The sequence below is a fragment of the Lycorma delicatula genome, chromosome 9, assembly GCF_047948215.1.
Source record: "Lycorma delicatula isolate Av1 chromosome 9, ASM4794821v1, whole genome shotgun sequence".
Lineage (NCBI taxonomy): Eukaryota > Metazoa > Arthropoda > Insecta > Hemiptera > Fulgoridae > Lycorma > Lycorma delicatula.
The window spans coordinates 91,996,028-92,019,936 of NC_134463.1; the positions used below are offsets into that span (position 1 = coordinate 91,996,028).

Genomic DNA, 23,909 nt, shown 5'->3' on the forward strand with positions numbered 1-23,909 from the left:
CATTAAAATTTAATTTATTAAAAATATTCTTTTTAATTTTAAAATTTATTATCAATATCTATGTACTGCTGAACACTTTTTACTGTTTTTTTTTTGTCTTGTAAAAACATTAGATTGGTTTTAATGAAAATTTATAATAAACAATTAGCAATTTCACATACATAAAAATACTTTTACACTAACATCTCTACGCAGTTCATGTAGAAAAAAAATTGACTACAGGAAATCAGCACAGTTACTGCAATCAACAGTAGTTCAATTACAACTCACAAGAATTTGATACTTTAGATCACGTGAAAATACTTATAAACTTAATGCGGTGGTATTTTACAAAGAACATTTTCAGCTGTACAAATATAATTTATGTGAAAATATGACCAAATTTTTACAAGATTTAATAAAATATAGTTCAATTATTTTATACCATATATACATTACAATCATTATTCATATACTTTTTCTGACTTCACTGTAACAATAGTTTTAAGTAAATCCAAGATTAACTAACCACCCAGATGTGAAGATGTATAAACTATACAGACATTCAGATTCTCATAAAAATGAGGCAGTTAAAACTTCCATCTGGCACATAACAATGTTTTTTTTAAAAACTGAATATGAAATGCTAGAAAAAGGCTTAAGTATTATAAGTGTCAAACTAGAATTCAAAATTAACCTCAAATGGGCAAAGTTAGATTTTACAAACCAATATATATATATTTATTCTCTCTTGAGTCAGATATCTTTATGTTTAATTTTTTAATTATATATGGTGTATATACATAAAAAAAAGTTATAGTGTTAAAAATTAGTGTAGTTATATTTGAATTTCACCCTTAAATGAATTTTGTTTAGATCTATTATTTCCAGTTTAGATCCATAAATTATGAAACTGAATAGCATCGATAACTGTAATGCAATATTTTAACTTATTACACAGAGGTCTAAAATTAAAATTTTTTCTGTAGTAAAACAAACTGAGGATGTAGGTAGATGAAAAAATAAACTACTAAATAAAAAATAACATTTTTATTGGTACATTTATTTATACTTAGTATACTAAAAAAATTAACCTATTCATTTAAAGAAACAATAAAGTGATAGAATTAAAAACAACATAACTCATCTCTAAATATTACCTGTATGAATACAATACCATTCACGCAACAAAAAATGAACTATTTATTTTTTTGTGTACAACTATTCAAATACTGTCTACAATTAATTTTAACATCAAAATATTTATCATCATCACCATCATCACGACAATATTTACAATTATATTTCCATGTTGATAGAATGTTTCAAATAAATAAATAACTGTTCCAAACAAAAATATTAGCATAGAAATATATCAAACATGACAGATCATGATGGATAAAAATTAAGAATAAAATTAATTAAAACAGTAGTTAAATAATAATAATACTTAAAGCCTCCTGAGATGAATATTTTGGGTTTAAAATGCATACGGTCAAAATAAAACTATGTGTATTTACATCCTCTGGATAATATGTAATTATTTATATTTAATTATAATTAAAAATATACTTTATACTGAAATTATTTTTGGTACAAAGTTAAAATAAAAAGTTATAATTCTAGGCCAGTCATTCTCAATCGGCATGCAGAAAGATTATGAATCGCTGTAGTATATGCACTATAGTGCATTTATGGTTATTTACAAAGCAGATTTATTTAGACATGAGATGCCATTCTGTTCTGCTGTATTTGTTATTTTAGCAGAAAGATATTTTGTCAAACGATACAATTAAATCTAAATTTTATAAAATATCACTATTGGATAATTTTTAATTATGTAAAATACAGTAAAGAAGACTAGAAAACACTGAGCACTGAGAAAGGAAACACATCGACTGAGAAAGACTGTTCTAGTCTTGTTTTATATATATATATATATAATTACATAAATTTTAAATATAATTTTGCATTAAACAATAATGATGTTTAAAAATTAAAAAATGTTTTATGTAAAATACAGTTATGAAACATAGGAACACAGAATATTATTTTTATCAATAAGTATGTGCTTTAAGACAAAGTGTTGGGAGAGAGGTGTAATTTGCACAACACAAGACCTGCCCTGGTAACATATATATTTGTTATAAATTTAACATAAAAGTTTAATTATTGCAATAACTGAATCTAAATATTCTAGATTTCTTTAATGTAATGCTCGTTTATTTTTATTTAATAATGATTTACGCTTTTTTTTGTAACATATATTTACTCGTTACTGTAGTTTTATCAATAAATATTAATATACATACCATATTTTCTTATTATCTACAATTCATTATATATGTATATTTAAATATTAAATGAACAGAATATAAACCGATATATAATGCTACAGTAGTCCAAATGATATTAATTCATAATAAACAGCAATTAAAAAAGAAAAATCTAGAGTATTGTGTATTACAGAAAACAAAATTATAAATAAAATGAACACACCAAATATTACACAAAATTATTTATTTATTTTTTTAATGTACGAAGTAATAAATTCATAAACATATAGACCAAAAATTTTCATTTAATAACTATAAAACAAACCCACAATTTTTTCCACGATTCACAATCTATTTTCTTTAAAAAAAAAACAAAACAAAAAAACAACAAAAACCAACCATCGCTTTGCCTATTAAAATTTAAAATGTTTATTTTTTTTTCATTAAATTTATTTAAAAACATCACTGTCACTCCCAAACCGAAACAATATATGAATGAACGATATCTGTGATATAACAACAAACACAAAGTCATCGCTGGCCAAACCGTATTACAATCAAACAATGTTCCGTCTAATCTAACAACACCACTATTCATAATAATCAACAGTTTCCTGCAGCGTGATTTTTGTTTTATTAAATTTTTGTAACAACATCATCGCTTAGTAAAGTCAAAGAAAATGTTTACGTTACATTTCATCATTCTGCCGCTTTTTAACAAATCGATTGAGCGAAGACACTATTTATGAACAAACTAACAAAAAAACAAAGAATGACATGTGAAGCCAACAACAAATTTTTTTAATCTTTTCTCTCTAATTATAATTAAATAAAATAATAATATAATAATAATAATATTAAGGACGAATGCTAAAATATATATATTTATATATGTATTTCATATTAATAGTTTTTTAAGTCGATGACACACTATATACCCATTCTATAAAAAAAAGAAAAAGAAAAAAGTTAACACATATACACACATACATAAAAACGATAAAGAAACAAATGAAAATAAAACTGACATCAGTAATTATTAACCACCACTTGCATAATAAACAAACATAATTACATGTAACATAACGTTTTTTTTAGGTTTTTAAAGAAATTAATAATGATTTCCATTAAAAAATGTTTGTAATTTTTTGGATTAAATAAACAAGTTAATAATAACACAATATTTATAAATAACAAAATTCATACTAATAAACTTATAATAATGAAGAAATACATATAATATTTATAAAAAAAGAAGAAAACAAGACTATAGAAAAAAAATTATTTAAGACTGAATTTATCATTATATTAAAGGAAAATATAATAAGAAATACAAATGAAGTATATTAATTATATCCCGATTATATTATACAAATAATAATATAATAAAATTCCCATAATAATTTACTAATAGGTTTATTTCAGAGTAGCGTCAAGTATTATATACACATATATAAATAAAAAAAAGAAAAAAAAAGAACTACTGGTCTCTTCTATTTTCTTTTTAAACAAATAATTGAAATATAATCTAAACATAACAATAAATTTCAACATTAATGATCTAATAACAATTATTACGGGCAAAAAAAAACAAAGGAATTGATACTAACTAAATAAAATATACACAAAAATCATTAATTAATCAGAATATCTGTTTTCTAATAAAATATAGTAACAAGACTATATATATATATATATATCTATATGTTGAGAAGTAAAAAGAAAAAAACTAACGCACTCTTAAATGACCTAAGTCAAAAAACTATAACATGTAATAATTAAATATAATAATAATAATAAATCATCTAAATTCAGTTCAAAAAAGAATATTATACAAATGGTATCGAGTTTTTATTTATTTCGTTCAAAATTAATATATTAATAATTAAATCATTATTTTATATTTTTTATTTATTAGGGAGGGTAAAGGTTAACTGCACCGTGTTGTATTTTTCCACATCACTAAGCGCAATTATCTACGCAAAACATTTTGTCAGTTCAGATCTTCTGAATTTTTTCACCGACGACGACAGGGTTGTTACGGCGGATCTCTTGCGCACCGAGCTCACGGTAGTCGAATGTGCAGCTATGTTTATCCGAGTATCGATGTACCGCACAATATAAACCTCCACAACGGCATTCGAAACCTGTAAAACAATTTTCATATAATTAATAACAGGATAAATATTTATGTCAGTTATATTTATGAGTTTCAGTTATATATAACCTCTCTGATCCAAAACTTTATATCCAGATCCTCTCATGACCAGAAAGAGTAAGAATCAGAATAAATTCAATTTGGGTACTTTCCTTTTATTACTGTTGTGTTGAATAGGTTGATGTTGTACGTCAAACTATGTGTTGACTGTTCAGTTAAAAATGGTGTGATTATTCAAAGTTTGTTTTTTTGTTGTATGTATAACTTCACTAAATTCACTGTATATACCCATATGCCCCCTCACTACTTTCAGAGAACAGTAATTATACATTAAACCAATGTCAAAAAAGAAAAAGTGATTAAAGATTACAACATAAAAGCACTGTAAAGCATTGAAGTCTAACTACTAAACCCAAATGAAAGTATGTTAGGTTTACTCATCTGCAAGAAACACGAGTATAATATGACCTGTCAGGTCATATTATACAGGAAAAGACAAAAAATTCAGCTAGTAACATACACGATTAAAAGTTCTACACTAATTCTAGAAAACTGACAGCACTACAACAGCATTGGATAGTTACCTAATGATGGAACACGAACACAAATTTAAAATAATTGCAGGATTTTTGAGGATGATATCCTTAAAACCAATAAACAGAACATAATTTTTAATGATGTCACCTGTAATGAATCTGTTACACCATATCAGAAAATAGCTGCTGAATTACAAAAAGATACAACATAGTGTAACCATTTCTGATGTAATCTATTCTGACTTCTAATGGTTAAAGGCAAATAAAATGTCAAGAGCAATCAAAAACAATAAATCTGATTGTATACCACTACACGTATCAGAAATTCTTGGATGTAATCTGTTTTTTCAAACAAAGGTTTTAAGAACAGTTTATTTGCAATGTTACTAGTCTACTAATTTAAAAATGAAAAAATATATTTTCTTCATGTTCAGAATGTTTCCAAATCCAGAACAAGTCCTGCTTTTATCATTCTGAGTTAGAGAACTATTATTTTATATACGAGGGTTATTTTTTTTTCAAGGTCAAATGCAGCTAGCATGTAAACATGTTTACAACAATAGCATCTCCCGCCAAGTGTGAAGTGCGGCAGTAATTCAATTTCTTTAGGTTGAGGGGGTGTAATGCAGCTCAAATTCATTGACGAATAAGTAATGTGTATGGTGAAACTTCAATGAGTGACAGCAAAGTGCGGCAATGGTGCAGGAACTTTAAAGCAGAACGTACAGATGTTCATAATGCAGGCGGTCAGGGAAGGAAGTGAGTGTCAACCGATGATCTCGTTGAGCGAGTGGATGAGGCAATTCAAGAAAATCATCGGTTCACAATTTCTGTATTGAGTGATTTGTTTCCTGAAATTTCAAGGTCAGCTCTCTACACCATTGTGAGAGACTTCAGTACCGCAAACTGTGTGCGAGAAGGGTTCCCAAGATGCTGTCCTACCATCACAAAACAATAAGAATGGACACCTCCCTAATGTTTCCAGCGCTACCACAATGAAGGAGATTTTTTGAACAAAATTATATTGTCACAGGGGACGAGACATGGCTCCATTTTGAAACTGAAGAAACAACAGAACAATCCAAACAATGGATGCATTCTCATTCTCCCAGTAAACCAAAGAAGTTCAAGCGAACCTTCAACAGAAAGTCTATGGCTACTGTGTTCTGGGACCGGAATGGAGTTCTCTTGGTGGAATTCATGGAACATGGCACGACCATCACTACAGCCTCATACTGCGTGACTCTTGAACCCTAGGAAGGGCAATTCAGAATAAGCGGAGAGGAATGTTGTCATCAGGCATTGTTTTTCTCCATGACAATGCTCGGCCGCACACTGCTAACAAAGAAGCTCCTGCAGCGTTTTCGTTGGGAAGTGTGATCACACACCATACAGCCCAGACTTGGCTCCATCCGATTTTCACCTCTTTGCTCACATGAAACGCTGGCTAGGAGGACAACATTTTGGCACAGACATCAAACTGCAGACCAGTGTAGAAACATGGCTAAAAATACAGGCTGCTCTGTTCTATGACGAGGGTAATGGAAAGTTGGTGCCACGCTACGAAAAATGTCTAAATCGGAGTGGCGACTGGTGAATTAGCGTAACTATCCAAGTACTTGTTACAAATGAAAAATTTTTTTTATTTTCACTGTGGTTTTAATTTCGTGACCGATTGGACATGAAAAAAAAACCCTCGTTTGTCTGTATGTATATAAAATGAACTATCATCAAACCTAATACAAAAACCTGAAAGACTTCTTGTTTCATAAACAAGATCTAATGCCACTTATTCTTAAATTAATTATATGCTTTTCAAAAAAATTTCATTAAAATGTATGCAAGAGACAAATTTTGTTTTCTTTAAGTATATATGCAACACATACAGTTAATCTGGGGTACAAAAAATTTTTTTCGCACTGCATAGATGTAATAGTAGCCATGACAGACTCAATACTCAATTTTGTGTTCTACATGTATCTTATTTCTTAAACTTGCATTATTCAGCTTTTTCGACATGCAATATAACAAATTTAATGTTTGCCACCCAAAATTTATTTAATAAAGTAACACAAGATAAATTAATAAAACTACAAAATTTTATGTGCCTAATTTTCTAATTTATTTTCTCTTGATATAAAGTAATTTTCTAATGATATAAAGTCCTAATTTTCCAATTGTAAAAACAGTTCACATAAAAATCTAATGGAATACAATGCCATAAAGTGAACAAAAGTTTAGTTAAAAAGGCGCTATACTTTTGAAAGAAATGTGAATTCAGCATCTTTCATACATCAAAATCGATCAAACAAAAAATTAGATTCTGTAAATTCAACAGGAAAAATAATCTAAATAAACATTTTTTTGTTTTACATCAGAGAAAACTGTATATTAGTTATTTGTTTTTCTTAATAGGTTTATAAATGTAAATTTAGCCTTTAATCAATTTGAAGTGCAAATAATGACAACTCAGCAAAATTCTTTAGTGATGGAAATACTTCACTTCTTTGTTAAGAAAAGAACAATAATTTTAATATGAAACTAGAGAAAGGAAAACCATATAATAATTTTCTATAAGATGGATTCTAAAGCAGATTTTAAATAATTGGAAAAAAGCAAGTACATTGTTATGCAACCCTAGAATTTATTTTCTTTTCTTAAATTCGTCTTTGAAGCATATTTTGACATATCTCACTAAAAAATGTGTTTTACTTTTTGACATGGAGAAATAGCTTCTTTCATTTACTTCAAATTGCCATACACCCATGCAATTGAGAGAAATTATATGATAAAATTACATGAAAAACAGTGCAGCTAATCTAGAGTTAGAAAGAAACAGTACAAACTCAACCTAAATACACAATAACTTTCTTCTGTAGGGATAGTTATAACAAAAATGAAATAGATGGATATTAGAAATGTTATGCCCTAAGACAAATTAGTTGTTTTTTTAAATGAAGAAACTAAATAAGGAGAAATTAAATATTTTTTTTCAGGTTTTGTTTTTACTCCTAATAATATAATACAGATTTGAATTTCACATTAAAGAAACTAATTTACTTGATATTCAAACAGTTCATCATTAATCTATTTTTTCTTCTTTTAATTTGATTTTTAAATGCTAACTTGAAGGTCAAATAAAAATCATACAATTTAATTTATGCAGGATTAAACAAGAATACATGATGAAATAACTAAAACTTTTTACATACCAGTAAGGCCAACCTTCTTACGGCACATGGCGCAGCGATTCTTTTTCTTTGTTTTGCCGTCTTTATCCTCCTTGTTCTCTTGGCTATCATCTAGGTCTGCCCCACTTTCATTGCTGCTGCCAGAAACCCCTGCTCCATCATTATCAGCTTGCTAGATCCAACAAAAAGTAAATAATTACTACCAGTGATTAACAGTATTAAAAAATAAATCGACCTAATCAAGAACTATAAAATATTAACATTAAAAAATATATATGGGTGAATAACAGAAAATTACCACTTTCAACAATTTACCAATAAATTGAAAATAATCTTTTAGAAATCTGAATAAATGATTTTTAAACAAATTTTAGAATACAAAAAAAAAATTCTGGAAGCAGAGGCAAGTGAAAGAATGAAAATAAAACTGAGGGATTGAAAATGTCCCCACAAACAAACAAGCAAAATTTTATAAAGATGATTGGGAAATATTGGATGATTAAGTGTAAAAAAGGATTTCCTAGAAAAAAATTAAAAGCAACACAAGAATCTGACAAGCTTTCTCAATTTTGTCCACCTGATCACCCAAAATACTGTTGAGACTAGTCACTAGTCTAAATCTCCAATGAAATGCAGCTTTAAATATGAAGTAGTGTGATACAACATTACAAGGGTCATATTTCAACATCACTGGATGACATGGGATATGCATGCATTAACTTGTGTCCCGAATGCAGATACTAAAAAATAACTTAGCAGCAAATCTCAACTGACAGCTGCCACAGGAACACGCCAAATTTTATGTCCCAAAGCTTACTGATGGCAATAACAACCTCATTCTATCAACATGGAACTACAGCTTGTATACTCATTAACCAAGTCTCCACCAATATTAAGCATTTTTCTACCCTTACCCTCTTGACTAACTGTTTACATTTAGCACCACCACCCACAATGGTAGCCAAGACCTATCTAAATAAAATTGCTAACTTAAGCTGAATGTTTTGGAATGACAAAATATTATTATTCTGTCTTTGCAATAATTTTAAATGGCATGGAGTGTTGTGATCATTATCGTCTTACAGATGTCATACCCACGGAGAGGAACTGAATTCAATAATATTCAATACAGGAATCTTCTGCTTTGGAATTACACGATACATTCAGAAACGAAAATGAAAAACTCTTAAATAACTTTATTTTGGGATTAAATTATAACAAATTATTTTTCTCATTAGTTGGTAATCTAGGGAACAAATTTCTTTATTCCAAGGTTATAGATAACTCCTAATTGCTCTCTTAACCATTTTTTAGAACTTGGTAGGTGTTATTATGTTAAACTTTCTTCTGGATAATGATAATTACCTAAAACAATTATGTGGATAATAAATATAATTGCAGTTATCTTCAGAGAAATGGAATTTTCTATATTTTTATATTTTTTTGGAGGAGTGAAAAACAACTATCATTATTGCCTGTCACAGATATTATAACGCATCAACCAATATTGACAATAGAAAAATTAAGTGAGGAAATCTATAAGGCATATAAAAGCGTTAACCGATATCTAATAACTGTCATTTGTATAATAAAGTTAACAGATCACACGATGAGCAACATTCAATAATTTTATAAAAACTGTCAACTTATGTATTAAAAATCTGAGAACACACTGACTGGCAGATTTGACCATTGTTGAAGTCCTACTAAAGAAAAGTTGCTTTAATTTATTGTCATTTTAATTAAATACAGCAATACATAAGCCATATTACAATAAAAATCTATTACAATTTTTAGTTTTCTTAATTTTTTTAAAGGTGAAATAAAATTATATACATGAGATTGCTAAAGATTTTAATTAATCAACTGATTAATTAGATTAGGAAAACAATTAATTACCAGTAAAAGATTCATCAGAATACAAAATGAGGTGTCTGACTTCAAACAAAAATGGACACTTTTTTTGAAAATTTAACAGAGCCTTCAAATTTTATTTATAAAGAATTAAAATACTGCTGCTTTATTGCAGCATATAATGAAGACCTTAAAACGACCAATACTAAAAATACACCAGTGAAGAGTAAATAATGTACTCTTGTTATAAAATAGTGAAAAATAAATCCTAACATATAACATCAAAAGTGAATTATATTAATGGGAAAACAACAAGAAACCTCAGTGTTCAGTAGGTGTTAAATTGTGCTCAAAAATGTGCATTGTCTAGAAAAATTGTCTATTTAAATTTCTTAGTGCCAATCTAAAGGCTGCAAAAGTATAGTACAAGAACCCGTGTGTTGCAACATCATTGGGATAGTTTGATGAAGTCCATATGTAGCAGATATATGTGATCAACCACTCAGCTATCACACTCCACCGCTTGTGTATAAGCTAGTATAATTAAGTGGTAATTATTTACATCTATGGATTAAAAGTTTTAATGAGGTAAATTTATTAGTCTCAAATCATTCAATGAATTTATAAATAATTACAACAGCACTATTACAGTAAATTGCCAAATTATATCAGGATGATAACAGGTTAGTCAGTAATGAATAACAAAACAGTAAATATTTCCTGACATAAAATTCTAATAAAAATTAAGGTATAGCTGATTTAAAAAAAATATATATATATATATATATATATATACAATTTGTAAACTGCTCCCTTTCCCCACCTTTCTTGACTTACTGCAAATTTTCACTTTAGTACTTTATTTTTCACAACAAAAAAAGCTAAACTACAATTAAGTTTAATTTGAAATATTCCTCCAACACCTTTAATGACACTACTAGAATAAAGTTAAAAACCCCTGAACGATAATAAGTAACATTATAAAAACAATTTTTTTTTAGGGGAGAACAACTTGATAGGCCAACCTATTACTCGTTATTAATAAAATACTGAATATACCTAAACTACAATACAATGCAAATTTTTTAAGTATTATATGAAACAAATTTAAATAATTTAGTGTTGGAAAGAGAAAAATATTGGCAATTCTGTACAGTAGTTAAAATGCATATGATGCTATTAAGTATACAATCAAGATATAAAGCAGTTTTCCAACAGTTTAAAGTATCTTCAGATAAGGAATTCATGTGTTAAAAGTACCAGACCCAATTTTTTAAGAAATACAAGTAAAGAACTATATTGACTAGTTCAATTCACAATATATTTTTTATTAAGACAAGCGAAAGTAATGAACTTTAAAAAAAAATCTGGTTCTTACACCTAAAAGAAAAAGAACTGCCATTTCTATAATGCACTCTACCTGTACTATGTGTTGTAATGTTGAACATAAATATGGAGAGCATATGATTACTTAAAAGAGAATTCATAAGCACTCATAAGGAATATGGTGTATTTTGAATAACAAGTCCTGTGTAGGCCGATGGCAAATGGCTATTTATTATCTCTATTTAAAGATGAATCTTCTGTAGATAGCTAATAAAATCAGTAATAGAAATTTCAATGAAATACGATATCCATCAAAACTTGTAATTTTCTTTGTAATAATACATGGAAAGCAGGAAACTAAACACTATGGCAACAACGGACACCTGCATATATGCATGTATAAATGTATGCTGAAAAATTACAAGTAAATTAGTTTACTGGAATATATTACGAAAGAGAAAAAAGAAAAAGTTAATTGTGTATAAGAGAGAGAGAGAGAGAGAGAGAGAGAGAGAGAGAGAGTGAGCGAGTGTGTGTGTGTGTGTGCGCGCGCACGCAGATAAAAAGAAGAGAGGTGGACCTTGACTACGCCTACAATACAAGTTGCATTTTAGATTTAATAAACGTTCAAGGCAACATCTCTGTGGGCTGTGAGGGCTGGTTAAATAGAACCAGCCTTAACAGTGGTTTAAAACAATGTCCAACTTCTAAGGACATACATATAATTTTTTAAATGATTTAAAATCTTGTTAACTTTTTGTACTTTCCAAACCGATTCCAACATTACAATAATTTTACACGGATTCGCATAATATAGACTAAATTTTACCAATGGCAAGAAAAAAATTGGTGGTGGTCAGCTAACACATGATTTCACTTTTTTGAACAAAGAAACGGAAATGGTTTTTACATTATTTTATTACATGGAAAATGGAAGGCCTTATAATAATCTTGGCATAACAAAAACTACAATTTTCTTGAAAAAGGTGAATTAAGAATCTTTTTCTTATAATTACGCCTTCCAGACAATATATCAACTCTATATTATTGTATTTGTAAATGTGCACTTCAATTTATTTTTTTAGGACTTTTAATTATTATCAATATTAAATACCAATATAATATACTGTATTTTTTATAATCAAAAACCAACTTGAACAACCCAAGTACAGAATTACAAAGTAAATGAAATGAGTTACCTTATTTTTCTTTTCTTTATTCCAATAGCACTTTTGCAGGATCCCACATCATCAGTTGTATATAAATTATATAAAATTACATATCATAACATACCAAATTTTTTTTAGAAAAAATTAAAAGCGTTTTAATCTTAATTTTTTCTAAAAAAAATTTTTGTTTTGAAATGTAATTTTATATAATTTATATACAACTGATGATGCAGGATCCCAAGAAAGTGCTATTGAAGTAAAGAAAAAAAAAGTTAAGTGTCATTTCATTTACTTTGTAATTCTGTACTTGGGTTGTTAAAGTTGGTTTTGATTATAAAAAATACAATATACATATAAGTTTTGGCTACTAAATTTAGCTATAAGCTAAATTATACTATTTAATACCCTATTTTAAAATAACATGATATAAAAATAAAATAAACATTTGTAAAAAAAATCATCTTGTTACACTAAATCAATAATTGTTAACAGTCTTCCAATAAACCTAAACTTAACTGTAGTTAAAAAATATTGTTCAACCACCTCACACAAAAATAACTATTACTTTTGTTCTTGCCAATAAACAACTTGAAATAATATTATGCATAGACTTCAATAAAAAAATGAGAAATTTCAGGGAAATCTAAAGTTTTATTTCAATAGGGTGGTGGTACCAAAAACAGCCCTACTTGTCTTTTAATAATAACTGGATGACTAAGAAGTGTTGAGAACTGAACACAGAACCAATCAGAAACCAGTATATTGAGTATTATCCCAAATGGTTGTAAAATTCTTTATTCATAAGTAATTTCTCAGAAATTAAATTTTCAACAATCTGTTTTTAGTCATATTTATTGATACGTCACATTTTAAAAAAATTAATGTAAAACTGAAATTTTTTTATCGGAAGAAAATTTTTGAGCAAGTGTTAGTATTATCAAATTATTTTGGAAGGGATAGGAAACAAGAAGGAAAACACAAAACTAACAACGATCAATGCGTATCATCGCAAGATTAACACTTCAGTTATAACATGATATTAAAGACATAGTTCGCCTTTTACTATTGCTTTATATACACGATACAGCTTTGTCAGGATCAAAATATTTGCACTATCTTTAAGGCCTGCTGACTAGATTTTAAGTAAGATCACAGAAGCACTGCACTGTAACTTGAGCTTATGACACAATAAAACAGAGAAGTCTCATTTTTAATTAACCGGTTAAAAACTATATTATACTTTGTATAACTCTGAATCTATATTTATTTTATGCTTAACCATAATAAAAATAAAAACAAATACCGATAAGAAAGTACAGATTTCAAACAAAATAAAACTATTACATGATGAAACAAAATACAGTACCGATTTATTATTTTTTGCATTTGAATTTTCTTCGTTATTTGTATTGTAATCAGTTTTAAAGTTTTCAGATTCAGACATTACTATGGCCAGAGCATCAGTGGTAAACCATCCACTGCCATTTTGATATTAAACTAAAAACTTAGTTTAAAAACTTATTTCTTTAAAAAAAAAACAAAAAACTGAAGATTTGCCACCATGATGGTTTTTTTTTTACTTTTGTTGCTAAGCAATAAAAATAAGAAAGATAAAAAATGATAACCTCATTATTAAAATAATTTTAAAACAAATACGAATAAAAATATACAACACAACTGAAATAACTATTTTATATCCAATGTATAATAATAATAATAATAAATAGCTCTATTCCTTCATTCCAACAAAAATAAATAAAATCATAGGAAAGTTATACTTTTATAAATTCATTGAATGTGTAATGTTGAACTACTTTAAGCAAAATTTTATATTACAAAATATCAGATGAGAAAAGAAAATTATCTTAATCATGGCTTCAAGAGTTAGTAACATTCTCCCCTATCTGATTAACAGTAAATACGGATATAAAAATACTGTTTTGTATGACACTCTTTTACAATGTGATCAATACACATCATACATCATAATATCAAAATGAAAATTTCAGAGACTACACACTTAATATAACAATTTTTTTTTTACATTGTTAAATTAACAAAATTATAAATTTAAAACAAAATAATAAAAACTTAAAATGAGCATAATGTATATATTAAAAGTTTAAACAACCTCAACATATTTTTATTGATAAAATGACATATTTGATAACATTTGCTCTATGCATCAATATGAGTGTTTAATCAGAACAAGAAACAACTTGCTCTCAAAGTAAATGTTAAAATATCCTTATTTTCTATGGTAAAAGGTATCCCCTCCACAGGCCTGTCATCACTGTGCTCTACTTCTTCCATATCAATAACTTCAATCTGTTCAAGAAACGGTTGCAAAGACATCTGCCAGTTAAGCAGTGCTTGTTTGGGTGGATTATCAACTTTGTCCATGGGGTTGCTTCAGATACAGATCAATCTCTTCTAAGCACATACTACTGATTAATGGACTGGCATTATTATTTCTATCTGGTATGTTAGACAGAAATGGGATGCACCTGGAATGTTAAAATTCAGAGTGCATTTGAAAAAATAAGTACGATTTGTTCACTGTGGATATAAATTAACTGGCTCACTGTTACGTGTAGTTTTTATTTGTATCAGTTCATGCAGAGTTATCAGTTGTTAAAATCACAAATTAGGTTTGGCAAAGCAATTTATTTCATAAGTAAACATCAGGGCCTTGTTCAAATGTATTCACTAAGTATGAACTTCATACTATTCTTTATTATAAATAAGAGAAAAGACTTTAGCAGTACAAAATAATTACATCAAACTTTATTTAATAATAATAATAATACTAATAATATTACTACTTAAAAAAAACTCAAACTTCTAAATACACATATGTGTAACCAGTGAATAAGTAAAATATTTTCTTTTATGATTTCCGACTGGTTTTGGCTTCATATACCATTTACCAGTTGTGTATAAAATTGAAATAAATCATTAACAATAAGTTTGTTTATCTCATTAGGTCAGTCAGTCAGTCAGTCATGGTACTATTAAAAAAAGGCTGTCAGAAATAACTGCCAGACAAAGAGTAACCTGTCAAATGCTAGCAGCAGGAATTCATTTCAACACAAGCATCTGGCACCAAAATACTATTGAATATAGAGTAGTGAATAAACAAATAAGATAATTTCTTTATTATTATTTTTTTTTATACTAATGTTCTACACCTCAAATCAATTTTCCCAACAACCAAAAAAATAAATTTCTAAAAATGTTACTAATTCTAATGAACAAAAAAATTATTTATATTTTATCAACTTCATTATGCAACATAATTAACATTAAAATTAATGTTAAAAAGAATTAAAATTTTTCAGGAGACATTTCAACATTTTCTCTTAACAAAACCTGTTAATGTTCGGTCGGTTGTACTTTACCCTATAAATCAACAGTCTCAACTTAGCCATAGAATAAATAAACTCTTAATACACATAATAAATAAAACACACATCAAAACATAGTCTCTTCACTGAGGGAATCTTTTAATATAAAATTACAATAAATACAATGGTAACTGATAGATTAATCTCATATTAAAAAATATAATGTAAAACTAACTCTATATACAATTTGAGACTCGCTTCCAATTTTGATGAATTTGGAATATACCTCTCCATTTAGGACCTAAGTTATTTGTTGGAAACTCCTTTAATCAGAGTTATGTCCCTCTTAAGTTACAAGTACTGTTGCCAAAAATTTTGTAATTCAGCATTGTAAAAATGCAATATACATCATTTTCAGACTAAATAATTTGGTTAAAATACATATTAAAACTAAAGTTTTAATTGCACTACATGCAATTTTGAATTTAGGTATCAACTTTGCCATGTTAATGAAGAAAGGATTACAATGAAAATTTTTTTCACCAAAAACTATAAAGCTTACAGCAGGGTGGCAGGGTAGCAGGATGTGGTACTTTATGTGGCTGATAATTTTTACAGTTATTAAATAATTAATACACCTACAATAATTATTGTGTAACTGATTAACTGATAAAGAAAAATTTAGTTTAGATTAATGTGATAAAAGTAAAATATGAATAATATTATGCCTTAAGTTATGATTAATATACTGGCATTCTTGAATGATGCTGCTATAAATAATTCTGTTTAAATGCATATAAAAAAAACAATTGTTACGTGGATGTAGACTGTTGTCTTACCACACAACCAATGTATTCCAGGAAAGGGGATCTATTCACTTCAATACATGTGATTTAACATTTATTGTAGATGGTCCATTCCATTTTTGTAAAACATCCTTTAATACCTTTATAATCTGTGTAATTCATTAACTCAGAGTTAGCATTAAAATAGACAAGTTGAATAACTGGAGTATATATATTGAGTAGAAATACACCATGAAATTTAATGACTTACAATGGTTTATAGTTCGTTTGTTCAGGCATTATTCTAATATGGCATTTTGGTTTGGGAAAATACATTTGATTATGTACTCCAGCCACTGTTAGTTACTATTAACTCATTAAAAAATCTGGTTTAACCATGCACGAGTTTGATAAAAAAATACATGGAATTTTAATTCTCAAAAAATCTTTATTTGTTCATCTATATTAATTTTTTCGACTTCAAAGTACACCTCATCAAATGCAATACATTTGTGCCAACACTTCCAATCTTCAAGGCACCTCTGGGATGCAATTTTCTGTCTTTATCTCTTCAATGATAGCAAAATGTCATCCTTTCATAGTTCTTTCAGCTCTACCCACCAGGTTGGTCTAGTGGTGAACTATTCAACGCAAATCAGCTGATTTCAAAGTCAAGAGTTCTAAGGTTCAAATCCCAGTACAATATAGATTTGAATACTAGATCGTGGATACCGGTGCTCTTATACCAGTTAGGTTTCAATTAACCACACATCTCAGGAATGGTCAACTTGAGACTGAGCAAGAATACACTTCATTTACATTCCTACCTATCATCCTCATTCTCTAAAGTAACACCTTACCGTGGTTCCAGAGGCTAAACAGAAAAGAATTAAATAAAGGTCTATTATTATGGTACAACTGCCATGAATTGCTTCACTACAAATCCAGATGTTCTCTTTGGATTGCTTCAAGCAAACGGCATAGAACTTCCAACTAATACTGACAGACTGTATGACCTGGTGGTAAGAACTCATGATACACTAAGCCATTGAAATTGAAGAACACAGTGATCAGAACTTCACATTCAATCAAACTTGGAAAGCTTCTTCAGGTAGCTTAAAGTGGGACAATTTGGCCTTAGTGTAAATTATTATTACTTCATTCAGCAACTTCTGAACTAAGTTCATTCTGCACTGCTTTTGGTTGAAATTCAACAATTTTGCTGTCACACATTTCATGTCCAAAACATCTGAAAAAATTGCTTGGCATGAGCAAAACAAACGCCAACATTGTCAGACTTCTCTGATAGTGATTAGCGATTGTCCTTTATCATTTTCTTCACTTTTCCATCAATCGTTATCATTGTTTGTTGATGTGCTGGGATGTCCAAGGCATCTATTTTGTCATTTTCAACATCTTCACAGTCCTCTTGGAAATGTTTGTTTGATTCGTAGAATTGCCAAAAACATTTCAACATTTCTGATGCGATGCTGCACTTTATTCCATTCTTAAAGCAAACTCTTTGTTCCATTTTTCCCACAAGTTAAAATCACTGACCATACCAAAACACGTGCAACCTTTTTGACAGTCAACAATAAACTAAGCATCCAATATGGCTACTAATGTGAATATACATCAGGGACAAGTGTACCAACACAAAAAAAAATTGTGACAATTGCACTTACACAGCACGGTAAATTTAAAAATCGACATGTTAAAATTGTATTATTATTTGTTTACAAAAATCATCATTTATTTAAATTCTGTTATAATCATTCCTATACAACTTAGATACTTTTTGATGAGTAATATTTGCACACCTATTACAAACAATTTTCTTTAGAAGTTTATATAATGCAGCTAATGGATTATTGCTAATGTTTGATAATAATTTAGGCAGTTTTGTTTCTATTCACTGCTTAAAGAGATATTTTATTGTATTATTTATTATATGGTATGTGCTGTATATGATATATTGGTATATTGTCTTTGTATTTGATTAATAGTATATCAAGATATACTATAAATCAAATATTTCCATTCTACTTTGAGTGGATTTTATTTTAAGTAATATTGTTATATATATAGATTATGATTTTGCTAAGATTTTTAATCGATTACTCTATGTATATCATTACTCTTGATCTTGATACTCTTGAAGTATTTACTTTTGAGAGCAGATTTGATGCGCATTATTAGAAATAATTTATTGTATTTATATTTTTATCTCTTTATTACGTAAGTATTATCATATTGTGTAATATTATATTTATTCAAGTGAATTTAAACAAATAAATATAACTATTCTATTAGTGTATAGGATTTTTATATTAACATTTTATTGATAATAAAGAAATGTAATTTGTCATTCATTGCAAGGGAAGATTTAATGAGTTCTGTTTAAGAACACAGAAATAAGATTTATCTATTGTCCAAGCCAATGATGGAGGGAGCTAGTCAATATTTTAAGTGTAGTTTTTTACAGGCCTAAGGATGTACTACTACTAGTTTAACCAGTAGTATAATTTAAATAAATTAAGAGAAGAAAAACACATACAATCAATACAAAAAAGTTAAAGTTAAGTCGATTAAAAAAAGTAAATAACTACAAAAATTGTACTTGGTTAAATTAACATCAGAAAATTTGAAAAAAATAATCACATGTATGTCATGTTACAGAATCAAAGTTCCACGAACTCATAGCTCCATTTTGAGATATACAGTCACAGTTCACAGTTCCACCTAACTTTTAAACTGTAATTTTTTTAATTTCTCATGTTTTTGATAATTTTGAAATTACAGTGTAGTTCCTTTCCAAATCATCCACATTAAGCTAAATATCGAAATAAATATTTTATTGTTAATTATTCAGTAAATACACAAATTTTACAATAGCATGCTAATTAATCCGAACAGATATTTTTTTGTTTATTTCTGTTGTGGCTAAATTGCTTGACCACATCCATAAATTGTCTGTGTAATTATAAGTAAATAGTGTTTCGTGAAGTTTATTTCATTTTTTTTTCTGTAAGTCTTTAACAAATAATAATGGACATACCTCTAACAAAGTATGTTCAAAAATTGTTTCTCTTTTTGAGCATACCAGTACGACACAATAACGAATAGCTTCTGAGTTGATGTTGGACTACAGAAAGCTATTTTTAAACTATTTAAAGAAACTGGTTACTTTATATCTAAAAGTAAAAACCAAATGAGGCTATAAAAGACACTCCTCTCCAACATAAGATTGGTTATTTCAAAAAATAAATTTGATCCAAAATTATTTGCTCTGGACTTAAATCAAGAATTAGCAGCCCATAGAACAGATTTACAAATGACAACGATTAGATGCAGACTTCTTGCAGCTGGTTGGAAAGCTTGGCCAGCTTTTAACACCAGCATTATGCAAAAAAAAGGATCTTGTGAACTAAAGCGAATAATAACTGGGCCAAAGAAAACTGGGAAAATGTTGCTTTCTGAGTCACATTTTTATGTTCAAGGGCAAAGGGTTTCATACATTAGAAAAACATCAGATGAAAACAAACCACTAACATCAGATGAAAACAAACCACTAGCTCCTATCCTGAAATCAGTTAAACCAGAAAAATGATTTAGGGCTGTTACACATTTGAAGGCTCTTGTTCATTACTTCCATAAATGTTGTTGAAAACATCAAAATTCTAAAGAAAAGGGTTGCGACACAATTCCAAAACAAATTTGCACAAGGCAACTGAGTGTTCCAACAAGATCTGGCACCATGCCATACTACCAAAAAAAGGAAAAATTTTGAAGAACAAAACAAATTGCTCCTGTGGCCAACTCCCCTGGACTAAAATTCAATAGAAATTATTAGGCAATAAAAAAAAAGACTCAAAAATTAATTTTTGTACAACAAAAATTGACATCATTAAAACAATAATGTCGATATGGTTTCATGATGAAAAAATAATGTGTAATAAAATTGTTGAATTGATGCCAAATCATGTATATGAAATGATTTAAGAACAAAGAAGGGCATATTAATTACTAGATATTCATTTTGTAAGGTATGATTTTATTTCTAAATTCTAAGTCTCTTTTTATTAAGTAATATATTTGTTCGGATTAATTTCCATGCTACTGTACATACATGAAATAAACCTATGTAGAGAAAATAATCTGTGCAAAGAATATGGGTAGATAAACCATGACTACACTACATACATTATTTGTATACTGCTAATGCTATTGTTACTCTTCTCAAACATAAATAAACAAGAAATTTTCAAGAGTTTTTCTGTTCACTGATCCAACAGAATGTTGGATCTAGTTGGAACTTCTACTACAGTGATTACTACTACTTCCAAACTGCAAATAAAAGATCGAGGGATATTTAAAAATTATACGTTCATAAAAAAAAAACCTCATAAATTTTGAGACCTGATGGTCTGAAAACACTCTGAACATTTTAATAAAAACAAAGGAAAATTTATAAATACTTGTTCTAAAGGGTGAACAATCTAAAAGGCCGTCACCCAAAAGCCGTGACAAAAAATAACAAAGGAAAAGGATTTAATGAAACAGCTAAAATAAAGTTCGATACACCGGTTCCTGTAAATCAACTACGTTAAATGATGCTGGATAGAGGTGCCAAGGTAGTAGTTATACAGTGATGTAAAGCAGCTAATAACAAAGGCAATCGATATAACTAAATCACAATACGACAAAAAAAGAAATGACCATTTACGACCAAGACACATAAGGTATAGACAAAAGTGGTTGAAGCAGTATATATTATAGAAACAGAGCAGACCTAAATGCAGCTGCTAATATGAAAACAACTCAATTTAAAAGTAAAGGGGTGAACTGAATTACAACATCCATGTGTAACGCAAAGGTTTAAGGATAACACACCTACATAATATCATAATATTACAACTTAGTGATCAATAATACTCACGTCTTTGTTCTGTTCAGGAGCTGGTGTGATAACAGGAATTGTAGGTACAGCTGTATCCATAACGCTAGGTGTGGATGAAAAGGCAGTGTTAGTTGTGGTTGAAGATGCGGCGAAAGCGGCCGCTGCGGCGTTTGTAGCGGCTGAAGTCGAGAAACTACTGCCTCCGGTAGGACCTGAGGACGGGGGCTGTTGTTTCTTTTTCAAAGCTTCTTTGTAACATAATGAACAGAGGCCATCAGTAGCCGGGTTACCGTAAAATCCACATCCAGACCGGCAGAGAGCTTGCATCGAATTCGATTCCCTTTCCATTTTTAATTACGTTACTATAATCTCTTAATAAAAATATTTAAAAAAAGAATCGAGTTTTTATTATTTAACAATAGAAGTTCGTGATGATGGTGATGACGATAATTGTTATGGTCGTGAGTCGTGTATTTTTATTACTTTTTTTATTATTATTAATTAATGAATAATTATAATTACTTGTTAGTTTGCATATGCAACGCTTTTACAATTTTAACTAACAATACTCTACCACTAACAAATAATTTTAATGATCCCTGTATAGGCAGACGACGTTAGTGCTTCACTTCCTTCCAAGTTTTGCGTCAGGACCAAAGGATCACCTGAAATTAAAAAAAAGAAATGTTTTAATTGTTTAAATTGTTTTAGACAAATACAAAGATTTAAAATTTTCATTAATATTACTTATAATTAATTAAAGTTGCCTAGCAGGCGATCAATTTGTTTTTCCCCAGTCCCCGATCAGTTTTTTTAGTTCAGTTTTATCAGTTCAATAATTGTTTTTTTTTTTTGCTTTGGTACAATCATTATACAGTATGTAAAACATTGTTTTTAAAATTTATTATGCCAAATTTTGTTAATTTGAACCTTAACATAAAAAGTAATTATGAATACAATCAAACTTCATAGAACGAAGGGACAGTGATTATAAAAGAATTTTTGATTTTTTTAAAAAAATTACAATTTAAAAGCAACAAACAAATTATGCAACCATCAAAGATATATCTTACCGATGAAATATTTAAAAAATAATGCAGCAACAAATAAAAATTAACACTAACGTTGGTTACAAAAAAGAGAACATATGAAAAATTTTAATGTTTTAATTACTTAGAAACAAACTGTGATCAAAAAATTGATGAAACATTAATGTTTCAAATATCTAGTTAAAGATCAGAGTAAACGAACAACTCCGCTTGGCTTATTTGTCAGAAATACAACTTGTGGGAGTGATGATTGCCAAGTCCAGCAATCAGAAAAAATAAATTTTTATTAGGTTTAGTTATTGCCAACCAAAATTCACTTTTTATTAAAGAGTAAATTTTATAGATATACTTATGTAGATTACAAAACATTCAAAATTTCTTTGGTTAGTATTTATGAGTAGAGAAGATACAGGTAATCATCTCATTTTGTTATGAAAAGGAATAGATACCACCAAAATACCAGTAGAATATCACATTCAAATTTATTTTAAAATAATTTTATGAGGATAAATGAATAATGAAATGTCCTGAAACTTAGTACTCTGTGATAAATCAACACCAAAAAACACAACTCAGGTTTAATTAATGCTCATACATATACAAAAGGAACATTCAAAATTTATGTAAATAAAAAAAAAAAGGTAACCAGAAAATTATTTACTGTCTTCAAATAATCTCCAGCGGGTCTGAGTTAATTGTTTATTAGCAAGTCGAATACTTTATGTCAAACAATACTGTGGATGAATAAGTTTATCTGTAGAGTATCTGTTCCTGTGTGTTTCCATAATTAATTGTAGAAAATGTATTTTTGTTGCAGCATACATTTAAGCAGATCGATGCAAAATTGTTGATAAGTAATGCGTGATACATCCATCCGACTGTAACTTTCTTTATCTCTTGAGGGTCATCCCTGCAGAGCTGTCTAAAGGAGATCCTACAATTTTTGATAGTGTATATTGAACTATTCTGACTAGTTCATTCATTGTGGGGATGTACAGACAGGAGCTACCAACAGACTTTTGGAAACTCCTCGAGGGAGTAATTGTAGACAATTCCCCCTCCAAATAAACAGGCTGATTATATATTTATGCGGCGCATAACAAAGTCTGACACTTAATACCTATATAAATATTCCTAATGTACAGTAAAATCTATTTTATCATTAATAATCCACGTTCAAATTTGTCACATAATATAAAAAATAGGTATTTTGTATTAGTTAACATAAGGATAAAACACTCGTTGCACAAAGACTTAACATAGTCTTATCATAATTTGTCTCTTTGACTTCTTATTAAAAAGACAAAATTCTAAGTTAATATTATCAGATTTCTATTTA

At 28.5% G+C, this 23,909-nt stretch overlaps 1 protein-coding gene across 3 annotated transcripts in view; it reads right to left on the minus strand.

Moving 5' to 3' along the window:
- Positions 1-1,014: 1,014 nt before the first annotated feature.
- drn (zinc finger AN1-type doctor no) overlaps positions 1,015-23,909 on the minus strand; it is a 150,260-nt gene continuing 127,365 nt past the window's right edge. For all 3 annotated transcript variants that reach the window (XM_075374508.1, XM_075374507.1, XM_075374510.1), the window contains 3 exons: positions 21,561-22,186; positions 8,162-8,312; positions 1,015-4,402 (listed from right to left, as the gene is read on the minus strand). In XM_075374508.1, coding sequence (XP_075230623.1) covers positions 4,254-4,402; positions 8,162-8,312; positions 21,561-21,869 — 609 coding nt within the window. In that variant the 5' untranslated portion in view covers positions 21,870-22,186 and the 3' untranslated portion in view covers positions 1,015-4,253. The remainder of the gene's footprint in view (positions 4,403-8,161; positions 8,313-21,560; positions 22,187-23,909) is intronic.